Source organism: Amblyraja radiata, unplaced genomic scaffold, assembly GCF_010909765.2.
Source record: "Amblyraja radiata isolate CabotCenter1 unplaced genomic scaffold, sAmbRad1.1.pri scaffold_1155_ctg1, whole genome shotgun sequence".
In the NCBI taxonomy this organism is placed as follows: domain Eukaryota; kingdom Metazoa; phylum Chordata; class Chondrichthyes; order Rajiformes; family Rajidae; genus Amblyraja; species Amblyraja radiata.
The window spans coordinates 1-23,207 of NW_022630338.1; the positions used below are offsets into that span (position 1 = coordinate 1).

Genomic DNA, 23,207 nt, shown 5'->3' on the forward strand with positions numbered 1-23,207 from the left:
CTCTCCCCCCCTCTCTCACCTCTCCCTCCCTCTCTCCCCCCCACCCCATGGTGACGATGCTGCTGATGTTCCTGTCTTTCCCAGCAGTGCGGCTGCAGTGGGGGATCTGAGGCTGCCACTGTGCATGCGTGAGTTGTTGCTGCGGGCAGCGCTGCATCGCTGGCTGCGTTACACTGAATGCGTCGCTGGGCAGCGCTGGAGCCTGGCGGGGGTGCTGCAGCGTGTGGGACTGACGGCCGGGCAGAGCAGCTGCAGCCTGCCCCACATCTGGAAACAACTGCACAAGCTGCAGGTAATGACCTGGGGTCAAAGCCTGGCCTCTCACCGACCCCGGCACTGACCCCACACCGAGCCCATGCTGACCATGGCACTGACCATGCGTTGACCCCCTCTATCGTCTCCCTGTCTCCCCCTCGCCCCCCACCGCTCTGCCCCAGTCTCTGCCCCACTCCATGGCGCGATGGTAGCGTGTCGGGGTAGGAGTGGGTGTCACCGTGCCGGTGGGTGATGTGATGATGCGTGTGCGTGTTTGCCGGGGGGAGGTGCTGCGGCGGTGACTGCGATTGAGTGCTGGGTAGCGTGACGGTAGCGTGTGTGTTCCAGGGGGAGGCGCGGGTGCTGCGGTGCTGCAGTGGTGACTACGAGCGAGTGCTGGGGCTGGGCCGGGAGCTGGAGGTCCAGGCTGATGAGCAGACCAGGCTGGTGCTGCGGGGAGAGATGTCCCAGCTGCAGAGCGACTGGGAGCGGGCCGGCTCACTGCTGGAGACCAACGTATCACACATCACCAACGTCCAGCAGGTAGGTGACCACCCATCCCCTGGCCCACTCCACACACACACACGCGCACACACACACACACACACACACACACACACACACACACACACACACACACACACACACACACAGAAAACAGAGGAGGCCATTTGGCCCTTCGAGCCAGCACCGCCATTCATTGTGATCATGGCTGATCGTCCCCAATCAATAACCCGTGCCTGCCTTCTCCTCATATCACTTGATTCTATTAGCGCCTAGAGTTCTATCTAGGTGCTAATCCATCCATTGATTTGGCCTCCACTGCCCTCTGTGGCAGGGAATTCCACAAATTCACAACTCTCTGGGTGAAAAAGTTTTTTCTCACCTCAGTATTAAATGACCTCCCCTTTATTCTAAGACTGTGGCCCCTGGTTCTGGACTCGCCCAACATTGAGAACATTTTTCCTGCATCTAGCTTGTCCGGTCCTTTTATAATTTTATATGTTTCTATAAGATCCCCCCTCATCTTTCTAAACTCCAGTGAATACAAGCCTAGTCTTTTCAATCTTTCCTCATATGACAGTCCCGCCATACCAGGGATCAATCTTGTGAACCTACACTGCACTGCCTCAATCACAAGGATGTCCTTCCTCAAATTAGGAGACCAAAACTGTACACAATACTCCAGATGTGGTCTTACCAGAGCCCTATACAACTGCAGAAGAACCTCTCTACTCCTATACTGAAATCCTCTTGTTATGAAGGCCAACATTCCATTAGCTTTCTTCACTGCCTGCTGTACCTGCACGCCAACTTTCAGTGACCAGTGTACAAGGACACCCAGGTCTCGCTGTACCTCCCCCTTACCTAATTTAACCCCATTGAGATAATAATCTACCCCCTTGTTTTTGCCACCAAAGTGGATAACCTCACATTTATCTATATTATACTGCATCTGCCACGCATCTTGCCCACTCACTCAACCTACCCAGGTCACCCTGCAACCTCCTAACATCCTCTTCACAGTTCACACTGCCACCCAGCTTTGTGTCATCCGCAAACTTGCTAATGTTGCTCCTAATTCCCTCTTCCAAATCATTAATATATATGGTAAACAGTTGCGCCCCCAACACCGAGCACTGCGGCACTCCACTCGCCACTACCTGCCATTCTGAAAAGGACCCGTTCACTCCTACTCTTTGCTTCCTGTCTGCCAACCAATTTTCTATCCACGTCAACACCCTACCCCCAATACCATGTGCTCTAATTTTAGTCACCAGTCTCCCGTGCAGGACCTTATTAAAGGCTTTCTGAAAGTCTAGATACACTACATCCATTGGCCCCCCTTCATCCATTTTACTTGTCACATCCTCAAAAAATTCCAGAAGATTAGTCAAGCATGATTTCCCTTTCATAAATCCATGTTGACTTGGACTAATCCTTTTACTGCTGTCCAAATGCCCCATTATTACCTCTTTAATAATTGACTCCAGCATCTTTCCCACCACCGAAGTCAGGCTAACTGGTCTGTAATTCCCTGTTTTCTCTCTCGCTCCTTTCTTGAAAAGTGGGATAACATTAGCTATCCTCCAATCCACAGGAACTGATCCTGAATCTATTGAACATTGGAAAATGATCACTAATGCGTCCACTATTTCTAGAGCCACCTCCCTGAGGACCCTGGGATGCAGACCATCAGGCCCAGGGGATTTATCATCCTTCAGTCCCATTAGCCTACTCAATACTATTTCTCGCCTAATGACAATTTCTTTCAGTTCCTCGACCCCCTTAGATCCTCTGTCCTCCAGTACTTCTGGGAGATTGTTTATGTCTTCCTTAGTGAAGACAGATCCGAAGTACCTATTCAACTCTTCTGCCATTTCCTTGTTGCCCATAATAATTTCACCCGTGTCTGCCTTCAAGGGACCCACATTTGACTTTGCTACTATTTTTCCCTTAACATATCTAAAGAAGCTTTTACTGTCCTCCTTTACATTCCTGGCCAGCTTCCCTTCGTACTTCATCTTTTCAGCCCGTATTGCCCGTTTTGTTTCTTTCTGTTGTCCTATGAATGTTTCCCAATCCTCTGTGTTCCGGCTATTCTTTGCTGTGTTAAACATATTCTCTTTTAGTTTTATTCTATCCCTAACTTCGCTTGTCAACCACGGTTGCCTCCTACTCCCCTTAGAATCTTTCTTCCTTTTTGGAATGAAATGATCCTGCGTCTTCCAGATTATGCCCAGAAAATTCTGCCATTGCTGTTCCACCGTCATTCCTGCTAGTATCCCTTTCCAATCTACCTTGGCCAGCTCCTCTCTCATGCCTTCATAGTCCCCTTTGTTCAACTGCATCACTGACACTTCCAATTTAATCTTCTCCTTCTCAAATTGCAGATTAAAACTAATCATATCATGATCCTTGTTCCCTATAATATGATCACTACCTCCAAGTAGTTCCTTTACCTCGAGTTCTCTTATCAAATCTGGTCCATTGGACAACACTAAATCCAGAATTGCTTTTTCTCTGGTCGGCTCCATTACAAGCTGCTCTAAGAATCCATCTCGGAGGCATTCTCTCTTTTTTGGGGTCCTGAACCAACCTGATTTTCCCAGTCTACCTGCATATTGAAATCCCCCATCACCACAGTGGCATTACCTTTATTACATGCCAGTTTTAACTCCTGCTGCAACTTACGCCCTACATCTGGGCTACTATTTGGGGGTCTGTAGATAACATCAATTAGTGTCTTCTTGCCTTTGCAATTCTTCAACTCAATCCACAGTGACTCTACCTCGTCAGTCCCTATGTCTTCCCTCGCAAGGGACTGAATTCCATTCCTCACCAGCAGAGCTACCCCCCCTCCTCTGCCTACCTGCCTGTCCTTTCTATAGGGTGTATAACCCTGAATATTAATTTCCCAGGCCCGATCCTCATGCAGCCACGTCTCAGTAATCCCCACAATGTCATATCTACCATATGAGCCTCAAGCTCATCTACTTTACTTCTTATACTTCGCGCATTCAAATACAATACTTTTAATTCCTTAGGCATCACACCTTTCACACCGATCCCTATTACACTTGGCTATACTCTCCTATCCCTTTGTGAGCTTTCTTTCACGTTAATCCTGGGGTAGTTAACTATCCCTTTACACCCTTTCCCTTTAACTCCGTCCTTGACTATCCCATTTGACACCCCCCCCCCATTTAGTTTAGTGCACGCACACACACTCAAACACGCGCACACACACACACACACACACACACACACACACACACACACACACACACACACACACACACTCACACACACACACACTCACACTCCCTACACACACAACCACACACACACACACACACACAGTCCCCACACACACACACAAACACGCACACAAACACGCACGCACACACTCCCCACACGCATACACACACACACACACACACACACACACACACACACACACACACACACACACACACACAGGGCCTGGGCATCTGACCAGCTGCTGTAACCTGCACCCTTGCACAGATATGCAGCAGATGTTGTGAGGAGGCAGCTGTGCTGGGCCACAAAGTGCAGGAGCTGCGGGCGGATGTGAAGAGTGTACGGTGTGGAGCCAGCGAGAGCGGCCAGACTCAGCTCCAGGTACAGGTGAGGGGCCGGGCACCGTGCACAAGGAGAGGCACAGACTGGGTGGACAGTCACATCCTTGCCACAGGGGGAAGTGGCAAAGACTAGACGGCAGCGTTTATAGGAGATGTGCGTGACCCTACACACAGGGTGGTGGGTGCCTGCAACGCTCTGCCGTGGGGGTGGGTAGTGAGACGGAAGGGGGGGGCGAGAGGATAGTGGGTGGATTAAGAGGAATGGAGAAGGGGGTAGAGAGAGAGGGTGGAGCAGGGAGACCAGGGGCATGGGTAGAGGTGTCGGGGGAAAGGGGGGCAAGGATGAGATGGGGGGTGGGGGAGGAGGGGGCATGTTGAAGAGTGGGGAGAGGGTGGTGTGGGGATTGGGAGAACTGCGGGTTGTGGGGTGAGAGGCAGTGGGGAGACGGGGGTGGGGGGGTGGTTTCTGGCTGTGACTCTGTCTCTGTGCCAGGGTGCGGAGATGTTGTGGGGAGACTGGGCCAGCCGGCTCGCCGCGCTGAGCAGCCAGACCAGCCTGGTGGCCGCCTGCCTCTCCCCTGGCACTGCCGCCGCCTTCCAGGCCCAGCCGGCACATCTGGAGCTCCAGTGGCAACAGTTGGAGGTGAGTGGCACCCCGCCATTAGGGCCGTCTATGCTCACGGGTCAAAGGGACAGAATCAGGCCATTCGGCCCATCGTCTACACCATTCAATCATGGCTGACCTATCTTTCCCTCAGCACTATTTTCCTGCCTCATCTCCTTGCTAAAGCTGCCTCCTTTATTCTGGGACTATGGCTTCTGATCCTAGACTCTCCCGACTAATCACCATGTGTTGGGTAACTACCAGTGCTTCCACATCTCAAAAAGAAATTTCCTGGAATTTCCTGGAATTTGATGTTATTTCCTGAAATTGTCAAAATGCTTCCTGCGTGCTTTTTGTTGTTGTTTTTTCCCCCCGCGGGCACATGTTAACAACACAAAGACGAACAAGGCAAAAGATCTATGTAACTACACCATTTAAGAAAGATCTGGAGATGCTGGAAAAATCAAAGGTAGACGAAAATGCTTGAGGAACTCAGCGGGTGAGGTAGCATCTATGGAGCGAAGGAATAGGCGACGGTTCGGTTCGAGACCCTTCTTCAGACTGATGTCGGGGGGGCGGGAAAATGGAAGGAAGAGGCGGAGACAGTAGGCTGTGGGAGAGTTGGAGGGAAGGAGGAATCACGGAGGGGGGGCTGTGAGAGAGGAGCTTGCTAAACTGTCTTCGGAGAGAGGAGAACTTCAAATTACCTTGAGGAGATTTCACAGTGGAGTAGACATCTACCTGCTTCTGTTACGCACTTGTACAGTGTTATGCAAGGCAGCTTTCGTTGTCTTCGTTTTTTCAACCTGCTCTCATGTGTCTCAGTCTCTGCTCTTCTCCCTCCCACTTTCCCTCCCTCTTGCTCTCCCTCCCTCACTCCCTCCCTCCTTCTCTCCCTCTTCATCCCTCCCTCCCTCGCTCCCTCTCTCTCCCTCCTCTCTCTCCCTCCTCTCTCTCCCTCCCTCCCTCTCCCTCCCTCCCTTTCCCTCCCTCCCTTTCCCTCCCTCCCTTTCCATCCCTCCCTTTCCATCCCTCCCTTTCCCTCCCCTCTCCCTTCCCCACTCCATCCCTCTCTCCGCCCTTCTCTCTCCCTCCCCCTTTCCCTCCCTCCCTCCATCCCTCTCTTCATCCCTCTCTCCCCTTTCCTTATTTTCTCTCCCTCCCTCTCTCGACCCCTCCCTCCCCCCTTCTCCCTCTCTCCCACTCTCCCTCCTCTCCCTCTCTCCCTCTCTGTCCCTTGCGCCCACCCACCGTTCTGTAAAATCAAGGCCAATCCCAATGTAACTGCAATCCCACCGCCCACTGGTTACTTTTCACCACTAGGCTTATCCAGAATTCTACTAGTGCCTGAAAAATAATCAAAGGCTCAACTACCACTGAGAAAGAGAATTCCAAAGCCACTTTGTTATATGAGAATTTTCCCGAACAGTCTGTGACCCATAGCGCTGTGGCCATAGCGCTTTATTTAGAACCCATAGCGCTGCTGCCGACAGCTCTTTGTTTAAATTCCCACGCGTTAAACTGATAGCGCCCTGTTTAAACATTTGAGCGCCAAACCGGCAGTGCTGTGTGTATTACCTTTACACCTCTTCACAGACCAGATGTGGAAATTTCCCGAAATTATATCATTTTCCTAAAATAACCCAAAGACAACCAGAATTTCCAGAATTTCGGGTAATTTCCTTCAAAGTGGAAACATTTGTGGGAAAGTGGGACATAACCCACCGTCCACTCCTCCCTCTCTCCCATCCACTCCCCTGTGCCACACCTGGACGCACCTATTTCTCCCCACCCCCTGAAGATAGACACACAAAGCTGGAGTAACTCAGTGGGACAGGCAGCGTCTGTGGAGAGACGGAGTGGTATTAAATCTCCCACCCCCTCCCTCCTCCCCTTCTACCTCATGTCCTTCCTCTAGCTTCACAATTGGCAACTTTTTGATCCTTTGGTCTCACACTTTGTCTTTGTCCCATCAAACCCCCCTCACTATCCACCGAATAACTGCCAGGGTTTGTCCTGCCCCTCTTCAACTTTCCTTCTCCGCCCCCACACTAACAATCAACTTACCTGCAACTGAAGAAGGATCCCAACCCGAAACGTCACCTATCCACGTTCTCCACAGATGCTGCCTGACTCGCTGAGTTACTCCAGCACTCTGTGAAACGTCACCTATCCATGTTCTCCACAGATGCTGCCTGAGCCGCCTTTTTTTACATAGAGGCCACTAATAATCTGACTATACATGGGCACAATCAGAGTTCAGTACAAGGGTGTAGAACAGTAGATGACACTGACAGTACAAGAGCACTGACGTAGGCCTGGAAGAAGGGACACGTGGTCGGCTCGAGCCGGACACTCGACTGCCCGCTGCCTGGACCAGTCAATGGCCACGGTGGGGTTCAGGGGGAGTGAGGGTTCAGGGGGGGGTGAGGGTTCATGGGAGTGAGGGTTCAGGGGGGGAGTGAGGGTTCGGGGGGGGAGTGAGGGTTCAGGGGGGAGTGAGGGTTCAGGGGGGGAGTGAGGGTTCAGGGGGGGAGTGAGGGTTCAGGGGGGAGTGAGGGTTCAGGGGGGGAGGGAGGGTTCAGGGGGGAGTGAGGGTTCAGGGGGAGTGAGGGTTCAGGGGGGAGTGAGGGTTCAGGGGGGGAGTGAGGGTTCAGGGGGGAGTGAGGGTTCAGGGGGGAGGGAGGGTTCAGGGGGGGGTGAGGGTTCGGGGGAAGTGAGGGTTCAGGGGGAGTGAGGGTTCAGGGGGGAGTGAGGGTTCATGGGAGTGAGGGTTCAGGGGGGGAGTGAGGGTTCAGGGGGAGTGAGGGTTCATGGGAGTGAGGGTTCAGGGGGGGAGTGAGGGTTCAGGGGGAGTGAGGGTTCAGGGGGGGAGTGAGGGTTCAGGGAGGAGTGAGGGTTCAGGGGGGGAGTGAGGGTTCAGGGGGGGAGTGAGGGTTCAGGGAGGAGTGAGGTTTCAGGGAGGAGTGAGGGTTCAGGGGGGGAGGGAGGGTTCAGGGAGGAGTGAGGGTTCAGGGGGGGAGTGAGGGTTCAGGGGGGGAGTGAGGGTTCAGGGAGGAGTGAGGGTTCAGGGGGGGAGTGAGGGTTCAGGGGGGGAGTGAGGGTTCAGGGGGGGAGTGAGGGTTCAGGGAGGAGTGAGGGTTCAGGGAGGATTGGGTTCAGGGGGGGAGTGAGGGTTCAGGGGGGGAGTGAGGGTTCAGGGAGGAGTGAGGGTTCAGGGAGGAGTGAGGGTTCAGGGAGGAGTGAGGGTTCAGGGAGGAGTGAGGGTTCAGGGGGGGAGTGAGGGTTCAGGGGTGGGAGTGAGGGTTCAGGGGGGGGAGTGAGGGTGCAGGGAGGAGTGAGGGTTCAGGGAGGAGTGAGGGTTCAGGGAGGAGTGAGGGTTCAGGGGGGGAGTGAGGGTTCAGGGGGGAGTGAGGGTTCAGGGGGGAGTGAGGGTTCAGGGGGGGAGTGAGGATTCAGGGGGAGTTAGGGTTCAGGGGGGTGTGAGGTTTCAGGGGGGGGAGTGAGGGCCCGGGGGAAGTGAGAGTTCAGGGGACTGTGCTGGTCTGCTTTGTCAGGCAGTGTACGGCACTTGCTGCTGTCACCTTGACCTAATGCCGTGCACCGGCTCTGTGGCTAATCCGGCAGGAGGCGGCGCCGAGGCTGGGGATAAGCCGGGGGCAGCAGCAGAGGCTGCTGTTCATCAGCCGGTGCAAGCGGCTGCAGGAATGGCTGACACAGACGGAGGAACAGATCTCCGTGTGCACCGGGCCGACACTCGAGGAGACCATCGAGACGCTGCAGAAGGTGAGAGGGTGGGCTTTGGGGAAGCCTGTTAATGTTAGGTGCTGGTTTACCAAAGATAGACACAGAGTGCTGGAGTAACTCAGCGAGCGGGTCAGGCAGCATCTCCGCAGCACTCGTGTCTCCTCGGTACCCCACAGCTCTGCCCTTGCTCCCCCTCCCCCTAGTTGCAGCAGAGACAGTCCCCTAGTCCTTACCTTCAACCCCATCAGCCGTCGCGTACAACACATAATCCTCCGAAATTTCCGCCATCTCCAACGGGATCCCACCATTAGCCACATTTTCCCATCTCCACCTCTTTCCTCCTTCCATAGAGACCGTTCCCTCCGCAACTCCCTGGTTAACTCATCCCTTCCCACCCAAACCACCCCCTCCCCAGGTACCTTCCCCTGCAACCACAGAAGAAGCAACACCTGTCGTTATACCTCCTCCCTTGACTCTGTCCAGGGACCTCAGGTTAGGCAGAGGTTCACTTGCACCTCCTCCAACCTCATCCACTGTATCCATTGTTCAAGATGTGTACTTTTATCCATCGGCGAGACCAAACGCAGACTGGGCGATCATTTTGCGGAACACCTTCGCTCAGCCCGCCTGAACCTACCTGATCTCCCGGTTGCTGGACACTTTAATTCTCCTTCCCGTTCCCACACAAACCTTTCTGTCCTCGGTCTCCTCAATTGTCAGAGTGAGGCTAAACGCAAATTGGAGGAACAGCATCTCATATTTTGCTTGGGCATCTTACAGCCCAGTGGTATGAATAATGATTTCTCTCACTTCAGGTAGCCCCGGCATTCCCTCTCTCTCTATCCCTCCCCCACCCAAGTCGCACCAGCTTCTCGTTTTCACCCAACAAACAGCTAACAATGGCCTGTTTCCTTTATCATCGTTGCTTTTTTTGCACATCTTTCATTCATTGTTCTTTATCCCTCCACATCATCGTCTATATCTCTCGTTTCCCTTATCCCTAACCAGTCTGAAGAAGGGTCTCGACCTGAAATGTCACCCATCCCTTCTCTCCAGAAATGCTGCCTAGCCCGCTGAGTTACTCCAGCCTTTTGGATAGGTGACGTTTCAGGTCTGGACCCTTCTTCGTGTTGGTAGTCTGGTCACCTATCCATGTACTCCAGGGAAAATAGACAGTTAATGGCAAACCCCTTAACAGCATAGATGTACAGAGGGATCTTGAGATCCACGTCTCTGAAAGGTGCAACACAAGTAGATAGTGGTAAAGGCATACTGTATGCTTGCCTTCATCAGTTGGGGCATTGAGTACAAGAGTCAAGAAGTCACAGTGCAGCTTTGTAGGACTTTGGTCAGGCTGTATGTGGTTATTGCGTGCGGTTCTGATCGCCCCATTACAGGAAGGACGTGGAGGCTTTGGAGACGGTGCAGAGGAGGTTTACAAGAATGATAGGTACACAAAACTGCTGGAGAAACTCAGCTGGTGCAGCAGCATCTATGGAGCGAAGGAAATAGGCAACGTTTCGGGCCGAAACCCTTCTTCAGACTGCCTGGACTAGGCACCATTAGCTACAGGCAGATTGTCAAACATTGCAGCAGGATCTTGATCAGTTGGGCAAGTGGGCTGAGGAATAATTGATGGAATTTAATCCAGATAAATGCAAGGTGTTGCATTTAGTCAAACCAGGGCAGGAACTTCACGGTGAACGGCAGGGCTCTGGGGAGTGTGGTAGAGCAGAGGCATCTAGGAGTTCCCTGAAAGTGGCATCACAGGCAGACAAGGTGGTCTAAATGCCTTTATCAGTCAGTGTGTTGAGTATTGAAGTTGGGATGTTATGTTCCAGTTATAGTACATGAAGTTGGTGAGGCTTCATTTGGAGGACTGTGCTCAGTTTTGGTCACTATTCTAGGAAAGATGTCATTAAGCTGCTAAGATTTAGAGAAGGTTTGCATGGATGTTGCCAGAATTCAAGGGCCTGAGCTACAGGGAGAGGTTGAGAAGGCTAGGACTCTATTCCTTGGAGCGCAGGAGGATGAGGGAAGATCCTATAGAGGTGTATAAAATCATGAGAGGAATAGATAGGGTGAATGCACATTTACCCAGTGTAGGGGAATCGAGAACCAGAGGATATAGGTTTGAGGTGAGAGGGGAAAGATTTAATAGGAGCCTGAGGGGCAGCTTTTTACCACAGAGGGTTGTGGGTGTTGGGAACGAGCTTCAGTAGGAGGTAGTTGAGGCAGGTGCTATAACAATGTTTAAAAGACATTTGGACAGGTACATGGATAGGAAAGGTGTGTTGACTTCTCACTGGGGGAGGGGCCTTGGACGGTGTGTGTGTGTACATGTACAGGCGTGTGGGGGCCGTGCTGATGGTGCGTGTACATGTACAGGCGTGTGTGGGGGAGCTGGGCCGGCGTGCGTGGCGTAGGAGCAGCGTGGAGCGGCTGGGGGCGGCGCTGAGGGAGAGCGAGGCGGGCCCTGCTGCCGACATCGAGGGCAAGCTGACTCTCCTCAACAATCGCTGGCGACAACTCGGGCACCTCGCCCAGCACAGGTGAGGGGGCAGCGCCGGGGGAGGGGTGGGGGTGAGGGAGGGGCGGGGGTGAGGGAGCGCCGCACTGATATTAAACCACAGAGGTGTGTTTGGGGGGGGGGGGGGGTTGTGAACGAGCTGCATGTTGGTGAACAGTTGCAGGTGACGGAACTGATTGCATGGAGCCGGGCTTTGGGTGAGCTGCGGACATCTGTCCTCCCTCCCTCAGCCGCTGCCTAATCCCTCAGTGACAGGTGTTGGTGAATAGCCTGTGTGAAGCCTCCACTCACACACACGCACCAATGACATTGGCAGCGTCACAATGGCATCCCCAGCAACTGGCAGCTCTGCACCACTGACATCTGTTGCCTCAGCCATGCCCCCCCCCCCCACCCCTCCACGGGGCAAGCCCACCCTCACCCCTCACCCACAGAGCACGGCCTGCCACCCAGTGCTGGGACACGGGCCCTGTCATACACGGTCCCTGTCAAGCGCAGTCACTGCCGGGTCATAGTCCTTGTTACATTCACGGTACCTCATAGAGTCATAGAGGTAACTGTTACACAAACTGTAGGTTTAGATTTATTATTGTCACATGTAGCGAGGTACAGCATTGTAGCGCATCAGTTCCACAGACAAAGTCCAATGTCCACAATGGGGTAGAGGTGAATCGGGCAATACCCTAGCTTATGCAAGGACCGTTCAGAAGCCTGATAACAGTGGGGAAGAAGCTGTTCCTGAGTCTGGTGGTGCGCGCTTTCTAGCTTCTGTACCTTCTGCCGGACGGGAGCGGGGAGAAGGAGGAATGACCGGGGTGGGACAAGTGTTTGATTATGTTGTGTTCTGGGTGTATGGAACAAGATGCCAGAGGAGGTCGTTGAGGCAGGGACTATAACAGAATTTAAAAGATTGAGTTGGACAGGTACATGGATAGGAAAGGTTTAGAGGGAATCATAAGGCACTGCAAATGTTAGAATCTTGCGTAAAACACAAAGTGCTGGAGTAACTCAGCATCTAAGGAGGACATGGATAGGCGATGTTTTTGGTCGGGTGCATATCTCTCTATTCCCCGCATATCCACCTGCCTCTCCAAAAGCCTCGTAAATACCATCGCATCTGACTCCACCATCACCCCTGGCAACCCGTTCCAGGCCCCCACCACCCTCTGGGTAAACAACAACTTGCCCCGCACATGTCCCTTAAACTCTGCCCCTCTTACAGTTATGCCCTCCATGTTTTACTCTTTAGACGCAAGTGTTTCGGCCCACAGATTCCGCGCCGACCAGCGATCTCCGCACATTAACACTATCCTGCACACTAGGGACAATTTACAATTTTACCAAAGCCAATTAATCTACAAACCTGAACGTCTTTGGGAGGTGGGAGGAATCCAGAGATCCCGGGGAAAAGCCAGGCGGTCACAGAGAGAACGTACAAACTCCGTACAGACAGCATCAGAGTCAGGTTGGAAGCCGGGTCTCTGGCGCTGTAAGGCAGCAACTCTACTGCTGCACCACCGTGCAGCTCTTCTAGTGACTTACATTGTCTGTCTCTGGGTGTACAAGACTCACCAACATCGTACATTTAGACCAGTCTGAAGAGTCCTGACCCAAAATGTCACCCATCCATAGTCTCCACAGATGCTGCCTGACCCGCTGAGTTACGCCAGCACTCTGTGTCTTTTATTACATAAACTCTTATTCTATAAACACTTTATGTTTTATGCAAGATTCTATTATTATATTCTACTGAAGGTTTCGAGGGATATGGATCAAACTTGTTCAAATGGAACCAGGTTAGATGCAGTATCTTGGCTGGCATGGAGGGCCTGTTTCTGTGGACCGAGATGAGGAAAACATTTTTCACACAGAGAGTGGTGAATCTCTGGAATTCTCTGCCACATAAGGTAGTTGAGGCCAGTTCATTGGCTATATTTAAGAGGGAGTTAGATGTGGCCCTTGTGGCTAAAGGGATCAGGGGGTATGGAGAGAAGGCAGGTACAGGATACTCAGTTGGATGATCAGCCATGATCATATTGAATGGCGGTGCAGGCTCGAAGGGCCGAATGGCCTACTCCTGCACCTATTTTCTATGTTTCTATGTGCTGTATGGCAGGAGGGGCAATGGCACTACCTGCTGTCTACTCCGTGCCACACAGCTGGGACAGGCGTGAGTGTGTCTGAGCCACAGACACGGTTTAATATGGCAGGGAGCATGGCTGAGCAAGGAGGAAGGGAAGAGGAGAGAGGGGGCAGGTGGTGAGGGGGAGGGACGGGGTTGAGGTGGGGAGGGGGTATTTTGAGGAGCGGACTGGTGGAGGAGCTGGGCGCCGGTACATGTGGAGACCCGAGCCCGCTCTGAGCCGCCACTGCTGCGGCCGAACTCCGGCCTCACCACAGCCTCACGGCAGCGGCTGCCCCGGCACCCGGCTCATTGTGAATCCCTGACACAGGTGATGGGCGGCTAAAGGACCACTCATCGTGCCTTTTGTGTGGGCGGGGGGGGTGCTGTGTGTTTGTGTATTTGTGTCAACTGGTGGCTGGGGGTGTTTATATATACGCCACTATATGTATATTTGTGCCTGTACCCATCTGTGTTTATTAATCGTGTGACTAGGTTTGTCTGTCTGTGTGTATGATCATATCTGTGTGTGTGTAATCTGTATGTTTCTGCCTATATATATCCCTGTCTATATCTGAGACTATCTATATATGCGTGACTATCTGATCACTGTGTGTATGTCTGTGATTATCTGTCACTATACCTGTGTGTGTGTGTGTGTGTGTGTGTCATCTGGGTGCGTGTTTGTATATCTGAGTGTGTAATCTGTGGGTGCGTGTCTACCTCTATGTGTATGTGCGTGTCTTTTCTGTCTTTCCCCTGTGTGTGTGTGTGTGTGTGTGTGTGTGTACCTGTGCACCTACCTGTGTGTGTTTATAATTCATTGCGTGTGCCTCTGTGTGTGTGTGTGCCTGTTTCCGCATACCTATTTGTGTGTCTTTCCCCTGTGTGTGTGTTTGTACCTCAGTGTGTATGTAACTCTGTGCCTGTCCGTGTGCATATCTTTTCTTGTGTGTGTGTGTGTTCTGTGTTTGTCTTTTCTCTGTGTGTCCCTGTGTGCGTGTGCAATGTGTATGGGTACGTGTGTGTGTGTGTGTGTGTTGTGTCTCTGCTCACACACACTGCCATTCCCGGTGTCCCTTCCAGGGTGGGGAGCGGGGGGGGGGGGGGGGGGGGGGGAATGAGAACAGGCTCTGCATGTGTCCCGGCCCCTGAGGCTGAGGCAGCTCCAGCCCGGCTGTGCCCCAGGGCATGGGGTGATGGGCGGACCGACCTGCTGACGCCCGGTGCCTTTGTGTGTGTGTGTGTGCGGGGGGAGGGGAGAGGCAGCAGCCTGTATTTGAGCAGGCGTGGGGGAGACCAGTGTGTGTGTACGTGCAGGGGAGACAGCTCGGTGATAACACTGGCCACCTCACTTCATGCGGCACGCGAGGGGCGGATCGCTGCACACATCCACCTGAGGCAGCTCACAGCACTTCCATTCACAGCCTCTTCGCCCCAGGCAGGACACGGCAAGCCAGCGCTGCAGCATCATTGTGAGTGAACCAGGGGGGTGCAGGAAAGGATGGCTCCAGTCTGCAGGGTGTATGTGGGGCAAGTGTTTTACACAGAGGCTGCTGGGGGCCTGGAACCTGCTGCCGGGGGGAGGGGAGTGGGGGGGGGGGGGGGGGGGGGGAAGCAGATACCATGGTGGTGTTTAAGGGACTTGTGAATAGGCACAAAACAACACAAAAAGCTGGAGTAACTCAGCGGGTCAGGCAGCATCGGTGGAGAACATGGATAGGTGACGTTTTGGGTCAGGACCCTTTTTAACACATGGATATGAAGGTCTCTACCCGAAACGTCACCTATTTCTTTTCTCCAGAGATGCTGCCTGATTCGCTGAGTTACTCCAGCTTTTTGTTTCTATCTTTGGATATGGAGGGATATGGATTATGCACAGGGAGATAGTCTTGGTATGATGTGGGCCGAACATTATTCCAAGTGAAACTAAACTCCTCTGTCTGCACGTGATCCACATCCCTCCATTTCCTACGTATCCATGTGCCTGTCTAAAAGCCTCTGAAACACCACTATGCTATCTGCCTCCACCAGCACCCCTGGCAGCGCGTTCCAGGCACCCACCACCCTCTGTGTAAAATACTTGCCCCGCACATCTCCTGTAAACTGTCCCCCCCCTCACCTAATGCCATGCATCTTGTTAGATATTTCCACCCTGGGAAAAAGGTTCTGAGTATCTACCATGTCTATGCCACTCATAAATATAAATTTCTCTCGGGCATCCCCTCATCCTCTGGTATTCCAGGGAAAAACCTGAACTTGCCTTGATAGTATTTATGTTTGGTATTATCTGATGTGATTTGGATAGCTTGTAAAACAAAGCTTTTCTCTCAGTACACGTGACAATAATAAACCTAAACCTTGGGTTGGTGCAGCTGGTAGAGACATCATCCTCACTGTGCCAGAGACCCGGGTTCCATCCTGATCTTGGGTGCTGTCTGTGTGGAGTTTGCACCTTCTCCCTGTGACTGCGTGGGTTTCCTCCGGGTGTTCCAGTTTCCTCCCACATCCCACAGACGTTAGGATCTGTAGATTAATTGGATGAGAAAGTGGGATAACATAGAACTAGTGTGAGTGGGTGGTTGGTGGTCGGCGTGGACTCGGTGGGCCTGTATCTGTGCTGTATCTCTAAACTAAAGCTGAACGTGTGGAGGAGCGAGTAGTGCGTTGGAGAAGTGGTTTCACTCGCCCCCTCTTGCCTTGTTCTCTCCGCAGGGTGAAGAGGCTGCAGGAGACGCTGAGCTCGGCGCAGAGCCTGGGCCGAGAGATGAACTGCCTCCGCTCCTGGCTGGCTCACATGGAGTCCGAGCTCTCCAAGCCCCTGGTCTACAGCATCTGCGACGACCAAGAAATCGAGAGGAAGCTCGCCGAACAGCAGGTGCGTGGGCTAGCAGCAGCAGGCCCTTCGACCCCTCCACACCATTGTGTACTGAGAGTTGCCGCAGCGGTAGAGTTGCCGCCTCACCGCGCCAGAACCCCAGGTTCCATCCTGACCTCGGGTGCTGTCTGTATGGAGCTGTATGTTCTCCACGTGACAGCGTGGGGTTTCTCCGGGTGCTCCGGTTTCCTCCCACATCCTAAAGGCGTGTAGGTTTGTAGGTTAATCGGTCTCTGTAAATTGTCCCTAGTGTGTGGGATAAAGCTAGTGTACGGATGATGGCCGGTCGCGTGGACTCGATGGGCCACACTATCAATACCTAATGTCCCAGGCCTCAGGGAGGTCACGTTTGCTGCACTGTGTTCAGTTTTGGTCACCCAGCTGCAGGAAGGATGGTGTTAAGCTGGAAGCAGTGCAGAGAAGATTTGTGAGGACTCAAGGGCCTGAGCTACAGGGAGAGGTTGTGCAGACTAGGACTCTATTCCTTGGAGCGCAGGAGGATGAGGGGTGATCTTATATAAAATCATGAGGAGAATGCAGAGTTACCCAGTGTAAGGGAATCAAGGCCCAGAGGACATGGGTTTAAGGTGAGAGGGGAAAGATTTAACAGGAACCTGAGGGGCAATGGTTTCACTCGGTGGCAGGTGTATGGAATGAGCTGCCACAGGAAGGTATAGAAGCCGATACAATTACAACTTTTCAAAGACATTTTGTTTTCAATTGGAGAGCTCTGGCCCAAATGCAAGCAGATGGGTCGAGCCCAATATGCCAACTCGCATTCCAGGCCCCCACCAGCTGCTGTGTTTAAAAAACATAGCTCCTTTAAATGTTCCTCTTGTCACAGTAAACCTATGCCCGCCGGTCTTTTATAACTTTCACCCTGGCGATAAAGGTTCTGACTGTCTACCCCGTCTATGCCTCTCATCATTTTATATAATTCACTCGGATGTCCCTAGAAACTCCGACATTCCAGACAAAACAATCCAAGTCTGTCCCACTCTCCCTGTAGCTAATTCCCGCTAATCCCAGCAGTAAACCTCCTCCTCACCTTCCCCTAAGCATGTACATCCTTCCTGCAATGGGGGCAGCCAGAACTGCACGAATGTACCAGACAATCACAGCGGCCTTTGTCTTTGCCTTTCTCTCCCCCCCGCTCTCTTTCTCCACCCCCGCTCTCTCCCCCTCGCTCTCCCTCTCCCCCCCGCCCCACTCTCTCCCTCTGCTCTCTCTCCCTCCGCTCTCTCTCCCCCCCTCTCTCTCCCCCCTGTTCTCTCCCCCCCGTTCTCTCCCCCCCTCTCTCTCCCCATGCTCTCTCCCCCTGGTCTCTTCCCCCCCCGACCCTCTCTCTCCCCCCTGCCCTCTATCCCGCCTTGTCCCGCTCTCTCCTCCCTCCCCTTTCTCCCCCCCCCCCCCCCGTGCTCTTCCCCCCCCCCCCCCACCACCCGGCTCTTTCTCCCCTGTGTCCCTGGTGCAGGAGCTGCAGCGGGAGATTGAGCAGCGCAGTGCAGGTGTTGCGTCGGTGCTGCGCCTGTGTGATGGGCTGCTGGAGGAGGGCGAGGCCGAGGCTGAATGCGACGGGCTGCAGCACGGCAGCCGCAGCCTGCAGCGGCGTTGGCGTAATGTCTGCTCCATGGCCGTGGAGCGCCGCATGAGGTGAGGGGATGTGGAGATTGGGTGGTGGGGCAGAGGGAGGGACCTGGGGGTGGGGGACCCAGGGGGAGGGAGACTGGGGGATGTGGGGGTGGGAGGTAAAACATGGGGTGGTGGGGGTTTGTAGTGGCAGACCGTGGGACCGGGGGGGGGTGGGCGGTGACTCAGGGCCAGCGTCTGACCTGGAGAGGGGTGTAGTGACACTGCTGGGTGACCGAGGGAGGTGGAGAGGAGACCCCTGGGATGAGAGGGGAGTCATATCAATGCAGCTGGAACTGGAATCCTGGAGTTTTGATTTGGGGACCTGATTTAAGATATACAAGGTTTAAAGAGCCAAAAACCCAGTGCTGGAGAAACTCAGCAGGTCGGGCAGCATCTGTGGAGGGAATGGACAGCAGTTGTTTCAGGTGGGGACTCTTCATCAGGCTGATGTTGGATGTGACTGTACACAAGCTGCTTAGTAAGTTTGCCGGTGACACCAAGATTGCTGGGGTGACAGACTGTCAAAGTGGATATAGATCGGCTGCAGGGATGGGCGGAGAAATGGCAGATGGGGTTTAATGTAAGGTTCAAAGTGTGAGGTCTACACACAAAGCTGGAGTAACTCAGTGGGTCAGGCAGCAACTCTGGAGAAAAGGAATGGGGTTTCAATGCAAAATGTCACCCAATCCTCTCTCTAGAGTTACTGTCCGTCCCACTGAGTTACTCCAGCTTTTCGTGTCTATCTTTGGTTTAAACCAGCCTCTGCAGTTCCTTCCTACACAAGTGTGAGGTTTAATTTAGTTCACTTTATTGTCACGTGTACCGAAGTACAGTGGAAATCTTTTTGCTGTGTGCTGCCCAGTCAGCGGAAAAACAATACGTGATTACAATCGAGCCGTCACAGATACAGGATCAAGGGAATGACGTCTGGTGCGGATAAAGTCCAGTAAAGATGGTGCGAGCATCTCCAATGAGGGTCCCACTCTTCACTGTTGGGTGGGAGGGGGTGTTGGAGTCGAGGGTAGGGGTCTCACTCTCTCCCCTCTCCTCCCCTCCCCCCTCCCCCCCCCAGGATTGAGGAGACGTGGCGTCTGTGGCAGAAGTTTCTGGAAGACTACTCTCAGTTTGAGGAGTGGCTGCAGGGGGCAGAGGAGGCGGTGACCAACCCCCTCACCTCCCATGTGCCCTACGCCCTGGCCCGGGAGGAGCTGAAGAAGTACGAGGTGAGCGGGGGGGGTGGGGGGGAGGTGTCTGCAACGTGGGGTTCCCAGGGTGTGGGGGAGGAGAGGAGGCTGGGACGGTTCCTGGGGTGGGGAAGGGGGCCTGGGGATGGGGAGGGGTGGGGGGGGACAGGCTCTTCACACTGACCATAGACACCCCCACACACACTGACCCCACCAGCTCAGTTTTTTGACGGTCAGTCATTTGCTGAGCTTCAGATACAACGTGGAGATAACCTTATATAAAGTCTGCAAATTATAAATACATTACAAGATAAATGATAGACACAAAGTGCTGATGTAACTCAGCGGGCGGGACAGGCAGCATCTGTGGAGAGAAGGAATGGGTGATGTTTCGGGTCGAGACCCCTCTTCAGGTTGGGCTCTCAGTCTGAAGAAGGGTCTCTACCCGAAACATCACCCATTCCTTCTCTCCACAGATGCTGCCTGTCCCGCTGAGTTACATCAGCACTTTGTGTCTATCTTCTGTGTAAACCAGCATCTGCAGTTCCTTGCTTCTGATAAGATAAATGGTGCATGAACTACACGTACATTCTGTATAAATTCTACACACAAAATAAACATTATACGTAGTTCTACATGAACCATACATAAATCACGTGAATTATGCAAAATGTATACACGTCGTTCCTGAACAACAAACAGATGGCAGGAATGACACGGGTTGTAATAGGATGAAGCAAGTTGAGGCGTTTGTGTGTGACGTGAGTAGTTGTGATGTGTGGCGTTTATCTACACCTCACCCAGTGTCACCCTCCACGCCAGGGGTGCGGCGGGGAGGGTGTGGGGTTGGGGAGATTGAGGGGTGAGGGGGGGTGGGGGGAGATGGTGGGGCATGGTGGGGAGTGTGTGTGTCCCAGCCTGACCCTCTCCCCCCCCCCATGCACCAGGCGCTGCAGCGAGGGGCGCAGGAATCTCTGACGCAGCTGGAGTTGATCAACAAGCAGTATCGCCGCCTGGCGCGGGAGCACCGCACCGACACCAGCAGCCGCCTGCGCCGCACACTGGCCGCAGCCAACCAGCGCTGGGACCGGCTACAACGCCGCACCACCGCCATACTGCGCCGGCTCAAGGTGACCCCACCCCAGCCACGACCCCTCCTGACCCTGTGACCCCTCCTGACCCTGTGACTCCTCCTGACCCCATGACCCATCGTGACCCCTCCTGACCCATCGTGACCCCTCCTGACCCTGTGACCCCTCCTGACTCAGTGACCCATCATGACCCCGTGACCCCTCCTAACCCCATGAACCCTCCTGTCCCCTGACCTTTTCTTTAGTTTAGCACTCTTTTGCCCTCTCTCCCATCAATCTCCTCCCCCCCCCCCGGCATCTCCCCCTCGCCTCCACCAGCACCATGCCCGTATCTCCGATACCCCCCCATGAGCTCTTCATCCTCCCCTCCCACTGACCCCCTGCCCCCACCGTCTGTCCCCCTGCCCCCACTGTCTCTCCGTCGGCCCCCACCGTGTCTCCGTCTGCCCCCACCGTCTGTCCCCTGCTCCCACCGTCTGTCTGTCTTCCCCCACCGTCTCTCTGTCTGCCCCCACCGTCTGTCTGTCTGCCCCATCGTCTGATCCCTACCCCCACCATCTGTCTGTCTGCCCCCATCGTCTGACCCCTTCCCCCACCGTCTGTCCGTCTGCCCCCACCGTCTGTCCGTCTGCCCCCACCATCTGTCCGTCTGCCCCCACCGTCTGTTCGTCTGCCCCCACCGCCTGACCCCTTCCCCCACCGTCTGTCCGTCTGCCCCCACCGTCTGTCTGTCTTCCCCCACTGTCTGACCCGGTGCCCTGTTCTCCGTGCAGCACCTGACGGGGCAGCGGGAGGAGTTTGCAAGTGGCCGTGCAGCGGTGCTGGTGTGGCTGACCGAGCTCGACCTGCAACTCACCAACGTCGAGCACTTCTCCCAGAGCCACATCGCCGACAAGGTCCGCCAGCTCCACGTGAGTCCCACCCCCGTACAGTGAGCCCACCGCACCGCACCGCTGCACAGTCCAGTGTTCCCCCCTCCACCCCGTTACACAGTACTGCTCCACCACAACACAGCCCCATGAGAACCACATCTCACCGATTGGTTTTACTAACAATAAACGTGATCATTTATTTTCAACAATAATATTGACAAAACAAACATCACAAACACACCCACCACCAAATACTAAAATCAACAAGTATTCTGAATACTAAATATTAAATAACTATACAGGTGCACAACCTTTTATCCGAAAGCCTTAGGACCAGACACTTTTCGTAATTCAGAATTTGTCGGCCTTCGGAATGGAACATTTTTAGCGTAGATTTTAATGGCTGGCTCAGTGGTAGAGTGCTCGGCTCATATCCGCAAGGTCGCGAGTTTGCGCCTTGATCCCGGCAGTTACTCGGTCGCGAGTTTGAGTCTTCAATGTCGTTTTTTCTTGCAGAATAAATGTCTGTATGAAATGCAGTGTGTTGAATGAATTCCTGAATTTGTAAATGTGCCCGCAGCATTGAATCACCTCTCGCACTCATGTCACCCTAGCGGGGCTACATGCCCTTAGGCGGCCTAGCTCGGGGATTCTTGAATCCCCGAGCTAGGTCGCGAGTTTGCGCCTCGATCCCAGCAGTTACTCGGTCGCGAGTTTGAGTCTTCAATGTAGTTTTTTCTTGCAGAATAAATGTTTGTATGAAATGCAGTGTAGGAGAGGTGTACTGACTGTGTGGGCAGAACTTTGGAAGTGATTGCCCACCAGTCTAAAAAGCCGCTGTGTCTCCCTGTCCATGGGATAGTAGGGGGCGATCAAACAGCACAATACCCCCCTCCCCCTCCAACTCCAGAGGAATCCGCTCCCCGATGGGCCGCTACGGCGACAAGTGGCAGTTTGCCCACAGCCCGAGCTGCGCCCCCTCATCCGCCACCCCAAGAACAAGACGTACCTTGCACACCATCAGCTTCTGCCCCTACGTGTTCCTCTGGAGTTGGAGCGGGGCTGGGCTGGAGTTGCTGCTGGCTGTGGGTCTCTGGGATCTCCGTGCTTGCAGTGGGCCTGGGGGTCGGTGTCCCGTTGGTCCTGACGTCTCCGGCCACCCCCCTGGACTGGAGCTGAGACTGGGAACTGTACCGCCCTTGCCCCCTCCCTCTGCAACTGCAAACAACCCCACTCTCCTGCAAGGGCGGTACAGTTCCCGGAGGATGGCAGGTGGCCGGAGACGTCAGGACCAACAGGAACCCGCTCCCCGATGGGCCCCTACGACGCCCCGAGCTGCGCCCCGTCATCCGCAACCCAGGTTCCTCTGTAGTTGGAGCGGGGCTGGGCTGGGCTGCTGTTGGCTGTGGGTCTCTGGGATCTCCGTGCTTGCAGTGGGCCTGGGGGTCGGTGTCCCGATGAGGGGGCGCAGCTCGGGGAACGGCTTCTGGTGGTCCTGACGTCTCCGGCCAGTTTGCAGTTTTCCTCTATAGTTGGAGCGGGGCTGGGCTGCGCTGCTGCTGGCTGTGGGTCTCTGGGATCTCCGTGCTTGCAGTGGGCCTGGGGGTCGGTGTCCCATTGGTCCTGACGTCTCCGGTGACTGGCACTGACCTGCTGGTATCGCCGACGTGAAGACAGTGCAAAGCCCCCGCGCCGGTGCAATGAGCGGGGAGCTGGAGAGGGGAGGGAAGGGGTCACACACATGGCCGGGAAGCAGAGGGGTGTAGGTGGGGTGAAACTGAAGGGAGCGACAATCTGCTGCTGCCTGCCCGCTGAGTTAAAAAGTTCCCACGCAAGACTCACGATACACTGTGTATCGTGAGTCTACCGTGGGAACTTTTTAACTCAGCGGGCAGGCAGCAACATATTGTCAATTATTAACTCTCCCGCGCAATATACCCTCACCTTCTCTTTTATGAATGGGGATTTAGTTCCCCTTTCTTCGAGGACCGACCGGAGGTTCCGCTGTCACCTCTGCGGGCCGCCCTCGGTGAACGTTTTCAAGGACCTTCAAGGACCGAAAAAATGTCCGCTATTCGGAGGTTTTCGTTATTTGGATCTTCGGATAAAAGGTTGTGCACCTGTATTACAATCCTGGTCAAGGACACATTCCACCCAGCGGTCCCGCAAATCGCCCAGTGCGCCCG

General features: G+C 54.1%; 1 protein-coding gene across 1 annotated transcript; it reads left to right on the forward strand.

Moving 5' to 3' along the window:
- Positions 1–74: 74 nt before the first annotated feature.
- On the forward strand, positions 75–21,080 carry LOC116969775 (nesprin-2-like; the record flags this gene model as incomplete). The annotated part of the gene is made up of 11 exons (XM_033016558.1): positions 75–292; positions 604–798; positions 4,285–4,407; positions 4,855–5,004; positions 8,593–8,751; positions 11,101–11,264; positions 16,080–16,242; positions 17,717–17,895; positions 18,947–19,097; positions 20,006–20,188; positions 20,923–21,080. Coding segments are annotated over exons 1-11 (1,793 nt in total), but the record flags the coding sequence as incomplete, so codon positions are not given.
- Between the last annotated feature and the right edge of the window lie 2,127 nt (positions 21,081–23,207).